A 15192-nucleotide genomic window follows, 5' to 3' on the forward strand; every position below is an offset into this window, starting at 1 on the left:
AATGTCCAAGAGCATAAAAGGCTGAACTCTCAGCACCAGTCCCCACCTCATCTACGGGACTGAGCTCAGCAGCCTGGAAGCTGCTTTGCCAGCAGGAACCTGCTACAAACTGTCTCCTCGCCGTGAAAAGCAGAGACATGCTTTGCTCGCTTTGCTTAGCTCAAGGGCACAGATTCAGGGCTGCTTATGCTCATGGAAAACGGTGAGTCGTCCCTCGCCCTGACCGGCAGGACGTGCGTCGCTCATCAGGCGCCAGTGGACAGCGCGGGCTGCTCTGGCTCACAGAAGACAGTGCCTTAGCCCTTAGCAGGGGACAGCTGGGCTGCTTCGCGTGCTTAGACAATTTCTGGTCATAGTATGGAGACTCTGTGTTGGTCTGGGTTTGCGTTATCAGTTACTCGGAACACTGTAACCTTGCTCATGATTGTTTGAGACTAAAAATAATTGCTTGTACCATTTAAGTATAAATCAAGGTTATAATGTTTCTGTTTTTCATGAACTGAAACTGCTGACTTGCATCCCTGCACGTACACCTTGCCCTCTATTCCTATGAAGTATTTCACTTTGATTCTTTTGTTTGGCTGTTCTCAATAAATACAAGAGCTTTAGAGGAGCTCGGGGTGTCAGTCTCCGGCTCCCTCTCACTCTCTTGACTTAATAAAGTCTTGAGTAATCTCGTTCTTCTGCGGTTGGACTTTTGCTGGACAAAACCCACGACAACCAGAACCCACAAGTGGTCGTGAAGATGATCAAAGAACTTGAGAGAAGAATGAATGCACCGTGAAAAATCCTAAGTTGTTAACAAAGAGTTAGAATATATAAAGAACAAGCAGAGTCAAAGAATACAATAACTGAAATGGAAAACACACTGGAAGGAATCAACAGTGGACTAAACAATACAGAGGAACAACCCAGGGAGCTGGAAAACATGAAGTGAAAACCACTGATGCTGAACAGAAGGAAAGAAAAATGGAAAGAAATGAGAACAGCTTAAGAGACCTCTGGGATAACATCAATGCACTAATAGTCACATTATAGGGGTCCCAGAAGGAGAAGAGAGGGAGAAAGGGGGCTGAGAATGTATCTGAAGATACAATAGCTGAAAACTTCCCTAACCTGGGAAAGGAAGCACACACCGAAGTCCAGGAAGCACAGAGTCCTACACAAGACCACCCCCAAAGGGACACACCAGACACACCACAACTAAACTGACAAAAATTACAGTTAAAGAGAGACTATTAAAGGCAGAAAGAGAAAAGCAACAGGTTACATGGAAGAGAACTCCCAGGGGGCTATAGCTGACTTTTCAGCAGAAATGCTGGAGGCCAAAAGGGAGTGGCACAGTGCAGCTACAGCGACAAAAGGGGAAAGCCACAGCCAAGGGCACTTTACCCGGCCAGGCTCTTGTGCAGATTGGATGGAGAGCTCGAACGCTTCACAGACAAGCGGAAGCTAAGAGTTCAGTAAAACCGAACAGCACGGGTGGACCCTGAGGGCATTATGGAAGTGAGACCGAGACAGACGAACACCGTATGATCTCACACGTGGAAGCTAAAGAAACAAAACCAAAACCCAAAAAAACCCAAGCTCATAGATACAGAGAATAGATTTGTCAGTTACCAGAGACGGGGCGCTGGGGCTGAGGGAAATGGGGAAGGGAGGTCAAAAGCTACAAGCTTCCAGTTATAAATACAGAAGCCATGGCGACATAAAGTACAGCATGCTGACCATAGTTAATAATACTGTAAGAAAAAAACTTCAAAAAAGTAAATTTCATACTTACACAAATTCCTCCCAAGGGCAAAAAGTTGTATCTACTCTTCAAGTCACATAATGAGACCAGTGTAACCTTGACACCAAAACTAAGGGACAGCACGAGAAAGGGAAAACACAAGGCACTCTCTCTCATGAACATAAATGAAAAAAATCCTTAATGAGATGTTTATGAATCAAACCCAGCAATGTATTCAGATACAATGCACTTTGAGCAAACTGGGTTTATTCCAGGAATTCAAACATAGTTCATACCATGAAATTGTCCATATAAACAGAAAACAAAATTGGAAAAGCTATAATACCATCTCATACACAGAAAAGACATTTGATAAAAATCAACAACCAAATGTGATTTAAAATAAAATGCTTGGCAAATTTTTTAAAGCAGAAAGAATGCAAGGATGACCCCTACACAGCTCCTATTTGTTACTGTTCTAGAAGTTCTAACCCACAAAATGAGAAAAAAGAACTAAAAGATTTAAGATTACAAAGAAAGGATCACAATTGCTACTATCTGCGGGTAAGATTATCTTCACAGATAACACAAAAGTATACAAATTATTAGAATTAGAGTATAGCAAGGTGGTGCTTACAAGATCACTTTACAGAAGTCAATTGTATTTCTATATATCGCAACACAGGAAATATCATTAAGAGATATATCACTTACAACTATAATAAAAAAAATACAAGGTACTGAGAAATAAGCAGAACAACAGGTACGCCAGACTCTTACGAAGAAAATAAGAAACGTTACTGAAAAGCATTAAGGAAGATCTGCACAACAGAGAGAAAGGTGGTGTTTCCAGACAGGAAGGCATCGTCAAAGAGATGTAAGTTCTCCTGAAACTGATGCACTGATTCAGTTCAGTTCAACCCAAAATTCCAACAGGGTTCTTCGTGAGCGTTTCAAAGCTAGTTCAAAAACACATGTGAAAAAGAGAAAACAATCAAGATACTTCTGAAGAGCAGAAGACCTTCATAACAAACGAACCAGTCGAAGCAGGAAGCTCAGATACAGACATACGTGCACAGAAACTCCATCCAACACTGGGAGCGCTGCAGAGCTGCCGGTCCGCGGGCGAAGGACTTCTCAGTACCCATGCTGGGCCAGGGCCGGCGGCCGCGGCACGCGCCACGGCAGGTCTAGGGTGCTCGGTGTTCTTGGCGGACAGGGGCTCTGCCAGCAAGTGCATTGATCACTGCTGATCTCCTCAGGCAGACCCCACTTCTCCCCAGTCTGGGGAGCTCCGTGTAAGACACAAAGATAGCTGTCAGGGGCGCTAAGGGGCAGTGGAGAGAGACGAGTAAGTGGACTCCTCCTTGTGCAAGGCTCGGCGGGAAGGTGCCTCTCCGCCCCGCCTCCTCTCCCCCTCGTGCGGCTCACGGGGTGGTCAAAACAAAGGACAGGAGGCACGTGCACGCTACCCCCCTTTTAGGAATGGGATGGTGTTTTTTTTCCCCTCTAACACGGGTTGCATTGCCCCAGCAGGAAATTAACTCACAGAAGAAGGAAGTCAAACAGACGTCCTCAGTCCTACACTGTGGTGTCACTTGGATAATGAGAAAAAAAATAATGACCCTTACAAAATCCAAAATCTTTGGCTTTCTTAATAAAGCGAATCAAACCCAGCTTACTGGGTTCTAAAGCATTATGATCCGCGGTGTAAAACAATCTTCTAAGTGTTTCACTAAACCATGATGTCACTCAGCAAATCGACAGCACACACAGTGATGGACCTGGAGGGCAGTATTCAACACGTATGCTGAATTCAGTCTGGGGCCTCCAAGTTGGATACAACTTCAGAAAGAAAAGAACATGCACACTATTAACTGGGTATAAACAAAAATACCTGTTCCTTATGTTGAAAGGCAGTAAGAATTTTGTCATTATTTGATCTTTGTATTTTTAAGGAGTCTAAATTATGACTTTTAATATTTTTCTTGTGGGAAAATCACCATCATTTTCTCCAAACTCTCTACCAAGTCTAATATACACTCTGAGATAAGAGAGTAAATGGCATGTTTAGTCTCTGATGTCTTGGATAAGAATTCTCAGGGCATTCTTTTCTCACTGAGTGCTTTGAATTGTTAAAGAATAAACAAAAGAGGCAGAGTGGCCGGGGAACAGGCTTTGGAGCAGACACGTGAGGTAAGTCCCACATACTTGGAGGGGTCTTGGCTGAGTTATTTTTGTCTCTGAGCCTCATTTATCTTATTTGTAAAATGAAGCTACTATTATCTGTTTCACACATTACTGAAAGGAATCACTGGCACACCCAATAGTTTCTACAATGAAAATTTTCACACTTGCTAAAAGGAAAAAGGTTGTTTTGCTTTGTATTAAACAGACTTTTCCTGAAATAGTCCTGTGCGTGTATGCGCACAGGGATGGACTGTGTCCTCCAAAAACCCACATCCACCTAGAACCTGTGAAAGCGACCTCGTTTGGAAATTGGGTCTTGCAGATGTAATCAAGTTAAGATGAGGTCATCCTGGAACCAGGTGGGCCCTACATCCAATGACTAGTGTCCTGATAAGAAGGGCACATGAAGACAGGCACAGGAATGCCCTGTGATGATGGAGGGAGAGACCGGAGTTATGCTGCTACAAACCAAGAAATGTCAAGGACTGCTGGCAACCATTGGAAGCTAGGGAGAGGCACGAAGGATTCACCCCAGAGCCTCTGGAGAGGACATGGCCCTGCCCGTACCTTGATTTTGGACTTCTCACCTCCAGAGCTGTGAGAATAAATTTCCGTCAATTTCCTTAGTGGTATTCTGCTATGGTAGCCCTAGGAACTGACACACACTTTACTTCTCAAACAGAAACGTAGCATTTTGGCTCAGCTCCCACAAAGACAAAACATACTTGTTATTTATTTATTTATTTTTAAATGGCCAATTAGTAGCAGGCAGATTCCAATCTTGTCTGACGTGGATTTTCCGAGAATATATTTTAGCAGGGCACTACTTAGGGATGTTTACAAGTGATCAAAATGTAACTAAAACAGGCTTTAACTAAAATGGTCAATGGAGGATGAGCTCTCCTAGTGGATCCTGATTTCCAAGAAAGGTAAGAACCACCAAGACAGGACCCACATGGAAGCAGCTCTGAGGTCACTGGAGGCAGGACCCAGCACGTGGTCCCGCATCATGTCCTCTCTGTGCACTAACTTCACTCTCTCTGTCTTTAGCCAGCAGGTGAAAACATGACTGCCAGCAGCTTCCAAGTTTTCCCCTTCATAGAGTTTGCCCCTGAAGAAAGACGACTTTCATTCTCTGGGTCAAGTCCACAAAGCCCAGAGGAACACTCTGACTGGCCTGAGCTGGGGTAGCTGCCCCAGCGCGACTCCCTGTTGGAGCCCCGTGGTCCAGCAGGTGCCAGGGAGAAGGACGGATGGAGACGACCCAGCAAGGAGCAGCCAGCTCTGCGTCCTTCCTTGATGAAGTAGTCTCGCTTTTCTCCCTTTCACTCCAGCTTCCGTCTAAAATGCTAAGATGAAGTGAGCAACCAGGGGGCAGAGAAGTAATTTTAAAGGCAGATACAAATATGATTTGAAGAATAAGAAGCAGTAATAGATAAATCAAATTATCAGTACATGCAGGATGGATTTGGAGATTGTCATTCTAAGTGAAGCAAGCCAGAAAGAGAAAGAAAAATACCATATGATACCACTTAATGTGGAATCTAAAAACAAAGAAAAAAGAAGACACTAATGAACTTATCTACAGAACAGAAACAGACTCACAGAACAGAACAGTAAAGAAACTTTTGGTTACCAGTGGCAGAAGAGGGTGAGAAGGGATAAACTGGGAGTTTAAGATTTGCTAATATTAACTACTATATATAAAATAGATAAAAAACAAATTTCTACTGTGTAGCACAGGGAACTGTATTCAATATCTTGTAGTAACCAATAATGAAAAAGCATGTGAAAACAAATATATGTATGAGTATGTATGACAGAAACGTTATACTGTACACCAGAAATTGACACATTGTAAGATAAGAAAATAATAAGAATAAAATAAAATAAAGAGATCTAACAAAATATGTACAGGATCTACATACAGAAAACTGTAAGACTCTGGTGAAAGAAATCAAAGACGATATAAATAAATGAAGAAAACTTCTGTGTTAAAAAAAATTATCAGTACACGTAATACGTTGATAAAGAACTTTAATAAAGAGCCAGTAAGCACATGAACTGGCTGCTTTACATACGTAAATATAAACAAAACAATGTTCGCAGCTGCAACTACTCAAAGACAATTTCCTCTATTGAAAAGAATAGAAGGGAAAGGAAGGAAAGAATCAAGCATTTTCATCTGAAGATTTATTTTAAAGATGTTTTCCTCCTTCGGTGGTAAAGGAAATATATTGCATCAGCAATAAACATTGACTGCATCGTGCGGGCAGGGCACTGAGGGGCCACAGGACTGTTTTCAGAGACAATTAAATTCAACATACAATTTGTAACTTTCTTAGAAATAGAAATTATCACTTACCGTATCACTGGGGTTTCTATCAGCTCGATTTAGCTCAAAAGAATTTATTTTACGGGCACTCATTTCATCACTGTCAGCAATGACGTAATGTCTAGGGGTGTAAGCGTCGGACAAGCTCTCGAGCAGTCTCAGGATCTCAGTGGTGTGCCCGCCTGGAGAAAAGAGTGGAAGGTCTGAGGTTAAGAAACCCATAACGGATATATCCATCTGACTATACTGTACTGACGCTGTATTTTGTGTAGTTCTCAAAAGACAGAAAGAATATTTGGAAACAATAATCTGTGCCCTTGTATAAACACTACTTTTATATGGGGGAAGAGGGTAATCAGTGTATAAAAATACAATCAGCACCAGCAGTAGGTTGCGCTGGGAAAGGTACAAAGACGTCTAGGACCCAGGTCCTGTTATTAAGAAGCCTGGTGGCAAAGGGACAAGATGCACACAGATCTATAAAAAACGATGCAAGACAGCAAGAAAAATTAAAATGAGGGAGGGTGGGGATGCAAACGGTTATGAAAAATCAATGTTCTAAGCATAAGGGGGATCCCTAGGATGGGCTGAAATGACGTGAAAGGTGAAGCCAGTGGACAGATAGGAGCAGGGAGGTCACGGAGCAGGGGTGAGGTTATCAGGACATGAGAAGGCAAGATCTGAGATGTGTGTCCAAGGGATGGTGGGAATACTGGGAAGAAGGATGGAGGGTGAGGTAAGGTCAGGAAAGTAGGTTGGAAAATTGCAAGGGAGTTGCTGAAGGTTTCTGTGTTGCAAAGTAACACCAGGGAGGCGTGAGCACTGACCCACGAGGCTCACGTCTTCCTGAGGAAGACCCGCGTTCACCTGCTCCTAACAGAGGTCTCAGCACTCTGCAGTCCTCAGATACTCACTAGCTTCACCCAACAGCTGTGGGTTCGATTTCTGAAGTCGTACAATCTCCAAAATTTTTATATTTTAATTTTAAAACCATGAATTTAAAAATCAACTGTGTTTACTGAGGTTTCCTTCAGGGAAAAGACTCAAAAAACATTCACCTATCACATTAACTGTATGCCGTACATGTGAAGCAATCCAACCCCTTAATAGGCCCTATCCTGCCTACTTAATATAATTGCACAATCTCTGGCCTCAGCCAGGTGGAGGTCCTCAACATCCTCTGTGATCATCTTGTTACCTCTTCCTGCCTCTGGTCACACGATGAAACTCCTCCCCTTCACCAGCCTTACTACTGTAAGAAAGCTTTCAATAGTGACACAGTGAACACACAGGATAGCCAAACAAATTAAGCATGTGTTTTCTCCAAATGTATATATTTTCTTATAGTAGAAGGGGAAAGATTACTCTAGATCCCAGAAGGAATTAGATTAAAAAATGAAATCAGCATAGAGTAAGTGTGACAGGAAGTACAATCATACTTCAGCTTTGTAACTTGTCATCCATCTCCTTATTCAAGGCAAGCAATTTACACATCTGACTTATGCTCATTTCAGTATTTTTGTTTTTAGCTTTGAAAAAGTGTGGTGGTTTGCAAATAGGTACTTGTTTTCACAGCTGGAACAATTAAGGATAGAACCTAACACATGACACCTTCCAGTGCAACTGAAACTTCATCTTACTTGCTTTAACAGTCTGTTGTTGTTTTTAAAGAAACCCTCACTGGATAGATTCTTTGAAAATTTAACCTTGCTGCTGAATAAAATAATTAAAATGATGGGCTTAGTCTTCCATTTCACTCTTAAGATTTATCCTTTGGGAATGAAATCTCAGTTCTGTCTTAAAAGAAATCCAGAATCCAGTCACTTCTCACCACCTCCTTCGCTGGCGCTCTGTTCCAAGCCAAGTCACTCTCACTGGTCTGTTCCCCGTGCTGTACTTGTCTATGCAAGTGTCCACTTCAGTTCTACTCTCAACACAGCCTCTAGAGTGATCCTATTAAAAGGGGTGGATCAAATTACTTACTTCAGCTCAAAACCCTCCAAATGGTCCCCTTTCTCATATAGAATAAATGGCTTTTTGGAAGCAGACCCCTTATTGTTACCTCTTGGACCCTGTCTGCTTCCTCCCCCTTACTCAGTCTATTCCAGCCACTCCAGCCTCCTTGCTGTTGGGTATCTGGCATCTCCCCAGGAGGCTTTCCCTGACAATAATGCCTAAAACTCAGCTTCCTTTCTCTACTTCATAGTGTCTGTCACCATGTAACTTACTATGCAGTCTGTTTGTTTTGTTTCTGTCTCCCCCTACCCTTGCCCCACTAGAAGGTGAACACCATGATGGCAGGGATTTTTGTTCATTTTGTTACTGCTGTACACCCAGTGCCTAGAAAACAGTAGGCACTCTCACTGAATGAACGAATGGATGACAGTTCAACAGTAAATCTAAAATTGCCTAAGGAGATCACACAGTGATTCAAAGAAAAGTAGTAATTTTGATTGATGTTCTTTGAATATAAGCCATCGATTAATATTTTATGGTAAGATTAAATATTTTTTGGTATTCAAGGTAAACACTGAAAATACCTTCCCCATCCTCCCAAATTTGGGGCATGAACTCTTAAATTATCTGCCTGACTACAAGTCTTTCTTCGATTTGGATGATTGAGGTCCTTGATCTCTACACATCCCAAATGGTTTGAATGACAGAGGGCACCAATGGCCAGACGTATTCTCAACCTTAGCTTTGGTTCTCAGTCCACCAAATCTACTAACGTCAAGTGAATGGCTCTAACACCCACCTATCCATCCATTTATTCAGGCCAGAAACCTAGACATCATTCCTGAGCCCACCTCTCCCTCACCCTCCACTTTCAGTCCACAAGTCTAGTGATTTTTATCTCCTAAACTTCACTTAAATGCATATACTTTTCTCCATCCCCACCCATCAACCCCAGTCAGGCTGTCACCATCTGTCATTGGAACTATTCCAAAGGCTCCTATCCTGTATCCCGACCTCAGTCTTTGTCGAGACGCTCTCTCGACAATGCAGACTGAATGATCTTCATGGAAGCTCAGATTCAGCTGGGTCACTCCCCATTTAAAAATACTTTAATACATCCCTTTGCTGCCAGGACTATCAATAGTCACCACTTATTAAATGCTTTACTATACGCCAAGCACTTTGCCAAACACTTTAAATGCTACCACATCTAGTCTCTCCTCATCTTTTCCCAATCCACATTTTTCAAGGTGGAAAAAGAAGGCAAATTTGCCCAAGATCACCAAATTGGCAGGTTGCAGAGATGTGATTCTACTTCAGCGCTATGTCAGTTTAGAGGCATGTGGTCCTAATTTCTACATGGAAGGAAGCAGTGGGTAGTGCCCATAGCTCTACAGAGCAGGGATTAAAACAGCCTTTAGGATCGGCATTGGGCTTACTTCCCGACATCCAACTCGGTGCAACAGTGCCCTCTCACCTCTGGCCATTCTGAGTGCTATCACCTTCTCACACCCTCCTGGCCCTCAAAGCCCCAGCTCCCCAATGTCTGGCTAATTCTTAGTTATCTTTCAAGTCTCAGTTTAGACATCACTTCTTCAAGGAAGCTTCCTGTCTCAAGTTAAGATAACATGGGGCCCAGTCTAAAGACTTCCATAGCAGTTTTTACTTCCCAGGTGATCGCACTTATCTCATCATGGCAAGTACCCATTCTGTTTTTTGTTTTCTGTTAGTTCTTCCATATTCTCCATTTCATTCACTGTGCACCTTTCACATGCTTGGGACATAGCACTTCACGGCAAGGAGTAGTAGTCAGTTTTGTTATTTCCAGGAATTAGCTAAGTGGCCTCTCCTACACTCAAAATACATTAAGTGAACAAAGTAATGAATTATACTTGAACATACGTTTAGAACATCTGCTCATACTATAAGTATTATTCTATCTGGATGCAATCTCCTGGCATTTTTAAACGTACACAGAGATACATACATATATATATGTCCATTTGGCGTTGTAAGCGCCTCGGGAGCAGGTGGACTCCGTTTTAACTGTATTACCTGATAGGACAGCTTGTTGTTCATACTCTGACACAACATCCTGAAGTGTGTATTATTCTCCTATTAGCAGTTGACTGTTGACTATCCTCGTGGATTTTGTATATGTATAGTTATAAATGTGACAATTCACTCTGTCTCATTTATCAGGTAGCATTCGTGACGCCTAAACTAATTCCAAAATGCCTCGGTGAATAATGGAAAACAGCAATTTTTATTCAGGGGAATTGCATGTTAGCATCAACAGGCTTTTGCGTCCTCTGTGTACGCTAACAACTTAAGAATATACGCTACAGAGAAGCTTAATTACAGACAAATGCAAGTTACTCATTTGTTATTACAGACGCGGTGTGGGCCGCATCAACAGACCAGCATTTCGCCCAGGCGGGGCGAACCAGCTCCGTTCACGCAGAGAAACTACAACTCCTAGCACGCAACGCGCCACAGAACGCAAGGGGCCCGGCGCAGAGCGCCGCGGCGCGCTCTGGGGTTCGTAGTGTCCGACCCGAGCCCGCCAGTCACCGCCCTGATACTCACCGGACCCAGCCACCACCAGGAGGCTGAGAGACCGCCGGGGCACAGGGGCGCGGGGGCGCAGCACTACCCACAGCCGCACTAACAGCAGCACGGCCACGGCACCTCCCGCCGCGGCGAGGATAAGGGCGCCATCCATTTAAGCAAAGGACGCATGCGTGCTATCCCCAGGCGCCGGCTGCCGGAGGAGCGGTCAAAGTTCAAAACTACGGGTGCTGCGGAGACCCAAACCTGAAGTGTGCGCCTCTTGGTGGGCGGGGCTTGCTTGCGCTGGGAGGAGTTCTGGGCCAGAGGCGGAAGCTGGGCTCCGACTCCTGCGGACTCCGGCACGCCTGCAGCCCCAGCGTAAGATGAAATTCGGGGACTGAAAGCGCTGGAGAAGTTTGATTTCTGACCGTGACGAGCTCAGGCCACCTGTGGGCCGTAAAGTCCCGGAGCGCCCAAGAGTGTTCCAGCTCCACCAACGATGTGAATTACACCTGGGAGCAATGGCATACATCGCTTTTTTTTTTTTTTTTTTTTAAATTCCAGGGGAAGCGTTTCTGTGGCACATACAGATGTTACTGAAAGTGTTTGCCGGTAAGAGGTACAGTGGTTCAGAAAACTGAATTTAGGGCCCTCTTCCAAATCTCCTCTTTCCCAACACTCATGTTTTTAACTTTTCTGGGCATTTTCGCAGATCTCAGTGTGACCAGAGTAGCTGAGAGTGATCACTTCAAGCTATTGCCATGATCCTGAGAGGAATGGAAGCCCAGGGGCTCGGAGTGGCAGGACAGAGAAGGCATCGTCCTGCAGTTTATATTCAGTTGATTTTACCGCAAAGCCAACGCGTCCCCCAATACCAATTTTGGCTTATTTTTATGTCTACTTAATCCACATTGCAGCAATGTAAAAAGACAGATTAGAGAAGCCCTTCCACCCCAAGTGTAACTTGCCCTCAGGTCTCTATCGATCTGTAGGTTAGATGGGATGAGTATACAGATGAGTAAACCGGTCCGGCGTGGTGAAACAGCTTGCCCACGTGACATAGTGGCAGGTCTGCATTTAGAAACTCGAAATCCTGACTCCCGCTGCACAGGAGTATTGCAGTGTGTGTTCCTTTGCCGAATTCTAACTTGCTTGATTATCACACTCACTTAGAGCCTAGAAGGTATTTTTTAAAATGCAGCCTCTCAGGATCCTCCTGGGAGATAGTGAATCAGAATCTCCACGGGAGAGGCCTGGGATCTGCCCATCTGAGCAATGAGTCCATTTCTATCAGCAGGCTAGCTTGGGAAACATTTAGTCATTTTCTGGCTAAGGGACCTCACAGCACTTCCTACATTCAGTCTTCCATCAAATCCTCCTCACCCTACATCCTCACAATAAGGCCCCAAGGTGAATATTACTCCCCTCTTTACAGATAAAGAAAAGGATTCTATAAAAGTAAATGATTTGCCTAAGATTACTTAGCCAATAAGTTGTGGAGAAAGTTTATAGTTGTGGATTTCAAAGTCAGTGCCTCTCAAATTTTGATGGAATCAGAATCCCCTGGGCGTTCAAATACATAGTTGGAAGTCCAGAGGTAGGGCCTCTGGCACCGTATGAAAAACAGCTTAAGAATGTTACAAAGGATGTGGTTTTCTTTCATCTGCCTACTCTGTCATTCCTAGCAATGGCTCCAACCTAAGACTCTCCCCTCTTACTTAAAAGAGGACATGAGTGGTCTCAGAAAGTACATTCAGACAGGGCAGTCTGCAGATTTCAGGAGGTCATCTAGTCATTGGGTCTTTTTTTTTAAGGGTGAGGAATCCTTTTCCAAACCTCTCACAGCAGATTTTCGCTCCTTCTGACCATATTTATATCACTGGCCCATTCATAAAAAGAATGATACTTCAAAGGTGGCTGGGGTAGGATGGAAGATGACACACAACTCACCTGCTGTTTCTGGCTCTTTGGTGGAGGGCGGGTACTGAACAAAATGGGCATTCTCTTGGAGAGGAGGAAGCTGGAGGAGGGTGAAGGAGAGATGATTGCTGGGTGGACAAATCAGAGCGTTTGGATTGCTGCAAGGATAATGTGTCTGAGGTGGCATTGTAAACGTACAGAGGCCGTGCAGGTGTTCAGCATATTAATAATGTTTAGGCTCGAAGCCCCAGAAGATACCCCTGCATCCCCAAGTACCTATCCCCTCCCTGCTGTAATTACCTGTATCTGTCTGAAAAATCAGTTTGCCCACACTTGGTATGCAGCAGGAATGAATGCGGATGATCAGGCATTTTAGTGGCTGCCTGTAAATGCAGAGAATAAAAGAGGGTGGAGTAGCAGGCATTGTTTGGAGTTATTGGTTGAGTTATTGTGAATTAAGGCTAGAGTCCAACTGTGCCGTGTTCCCGATGAGGAAGCTGAGAACTGCAGGGAGGAGCTAGGTGGCAGGCAGGGATGGGAACAAAGTTGGGAGCTCCTGATCAAAGTAAATGCTGGGTGAGCTGGACCGTCCCGGGCTGTGACAGGCACGGAATATAGATGATCGAGAAGTCAAGAAGCTGTACTGGATTGGTCAGGAAAGGCAGGGCTGAGCGGAAAAAAGCAACAACTCAGGTTTCTCCTAGGGAGGTAAGTTCCACTGACAATGCAGATAAGAGATGTACAGAGATAATTTTTAGTGCTCTGAAAAGCATGAAAATGTATTAATAATTGATAAGCTGAATAATAATATTGAGCTATCATCAATCATAAGTAAAGTCTGCCTGGGAAGTGATTTTTATGATCTTCTTAAACCTGTATCCTAAAGTTTCTATGGCAAATATCTGTTATTCATGAATATTTTACAGATTAAGATTTGCACTTAATTTGCAAAATTTGCACTTTTACAGATTATTTTGCACTATTGAATAGGATTTTTCTTGCTGATTTATTCAACATATTTAATGATCACCACTGTGTGCTAGACTTAGGTAGAGGAGCTCTCGTGTGAATAGGACAGTTGTCCAGACAAGAACCTTGGACTAGGAGGATGACAGTGGGAGGCGGAAGAGGGTCAATTTGAGATATATTTGTGGATAGAGTTGCTAAGACTTGTTGATGGATTAGATATTTGGAATCTAGATGGCTCCTAGATTTTTGGCTTCAAAACTGGTTGGATGGTGTCATCTGCCAAGAATAGACAGACAGAAAGAGAAGCAAGCTTTTGTGAGTAGAGAAAGAGGAGAGGATGAAAATGAAGTGTCCTGTTTTGGGTGTTAGTCTGAATAGCCTGTTAAACATGCACGTGGTTATGTCAGATAGGCAGTTTCATGTACAATTCTGAAGCTGGGGTCAGAGCTAGAAGTGTACATTTAGAATTCAGCATATAGATGGTATTTAAAGCCGTGGGCCTGGGTGAGATCACCCAGGGAGGAGGTTTAGGTCAGTCCTGTCCAGCAGAACTTTCTGCAGTGATGGAAATAGTTTATGTCCATGTTACCCACTATACGTACGTATCTGCTGAACACCTGAAATGTGGCTAATGCAACTGAGGAACTGAATTTTAATTTTATTTAATTTAAATGATTTCAAATTTAAATTGAAACATCAGCTCGTGGCTGCTGTATTGGACAGCTCAGGATAGAGAAGAGTCTGGGGTCATTAACATTTAGAGGTCTGGTCAAGGAGATGGGGCCAGCAAAGAAGATTAAGAAGGAAAATCCAGGGAGATAGGAGGAAAATCAGGAAATAATGGTGTCCACAAAACCAAGAGTGGAAGTTGATTCAGGAGTGGGAGTGCAGTCAGCTACGTCACATGCTCTGATAGGAGGGATCAGGTAACTTGGGAACAAGTTGGTCACTGAGAATCTAAATATGAGCAGCATTTCTATGGAATAGTGGTTGTAGAAGGCAGATGGAAATGGGCAGAGGAGAGAATGGGAGAGAAAGTAAAGCAGTTTCTGTAGACAATCATTTCAAGTTTTTCTTTGAAGGGGAATGGATAAATTAGATGGGAAGTGGAGGATAATTTTTTTGTTTCAACTTTTAAAAAACTTTCCATAAATAGCTTCATTTAGGTTAGTTTTTTTTTTTTTTTGGAGGAGAGTTTGTAATCAAGGAAACATTTTTTTTAAGGTAGGAGTTAACTGACATTCGTTGGATGTTAAAAATGATCCAATAGAGGAAAATTGATGCAGGAGAGAAAGGAAATGAGAACAGGAAAAAATTCTTTTGAAAATGAAAAGAGTTGGAACCTAGAGCACAAGGGGAGTGGCTGGGCTTTGGTAGGAGGGACCCTTACTCATTGGTGACAGGATGGAGGGCAGGGATACAGATGTGGGTCCTGGGAGGCTTGGTGGTGAATACATAAGGGAGTGGAGCCTGAAGGTACAGAAGAGTATGAGAAGCTCAAGGAGTTAGAAAGTATGACATCATCTCGAAGAGTAAT

At 43.4% G+C, this 15192-nt stretch overlaps 2 protein-coding genes across 5 annotated transcripts in view; one reads left to right on the forward strand and one right to left on the reverse strand.

Annotated features, from left to right (window-relative positions):
• ALG14 (ALG14 UDP-N-acetylglucosaminyltransferase subunit) overlaps positions 1 to 11009 on the reverse strand; it is a 79044-nt gene extending 68035 nt beyond the window's left edge. The window contains exons 1-2 of one of the 2 annotated variants that reach the window (XM_010950422.3): positions 10803 to 11005; positions 6288 to 6439 (exon numbers count right to left, since the gene is read on the reverse strand). In XM_010950422.3, the coding sequence (XP_010948724.2) occupies positions 6288 to 6439; positions 10803 to 10938 (288 nt within the window). In that variant the 5' untranslated portion in view covers positions 10939 to 11005. Of the gene's footprint in view, positions 1 to 6287; positions 6440 to 10802 lie in introns of both variants that reach the window. The other variant, XM_074370004.1, reaches the window with a different exon arrangement.
• Positions 11010 to 11128: 119 nt separating this feature from the next.
• The window catches only part of TLCD4 (TLC domain containing 4), a 78372-nt gene continuing 74308 nt past the window's right edge, over positions 11129 to 15192 (forward strand). For 2 of the 3 annotated variants that reach the window (XM_010950425.3, XM_045513219.2), the window contains exon 1: positions 11129 to 11378. The gene's annotated coding sequence lies outside the window, so the exon portion shown is untranslated. Of the gene's footprint in view, positions 11379 to 13246; positions 13395 to 15192 lie in introns of those variants that run through there. The other variant, XM_010950426.3, reaches the window with a different exon arrangement.

This window comes from Camelus bactrianus, chromosome 9 (genome assembly GCF_048773025.1).
Source record: "Camelus bactrianus isolate YW-2024 breed Bactrian camel chromosome 9, ASM4877302v1, whole genome shotgun sequence".
NCBI lineage: Eukaryota > Metazoa > Chordata > Mammalia > Artiodactyla > Camelidae > Camelus > Camelus bactrianus.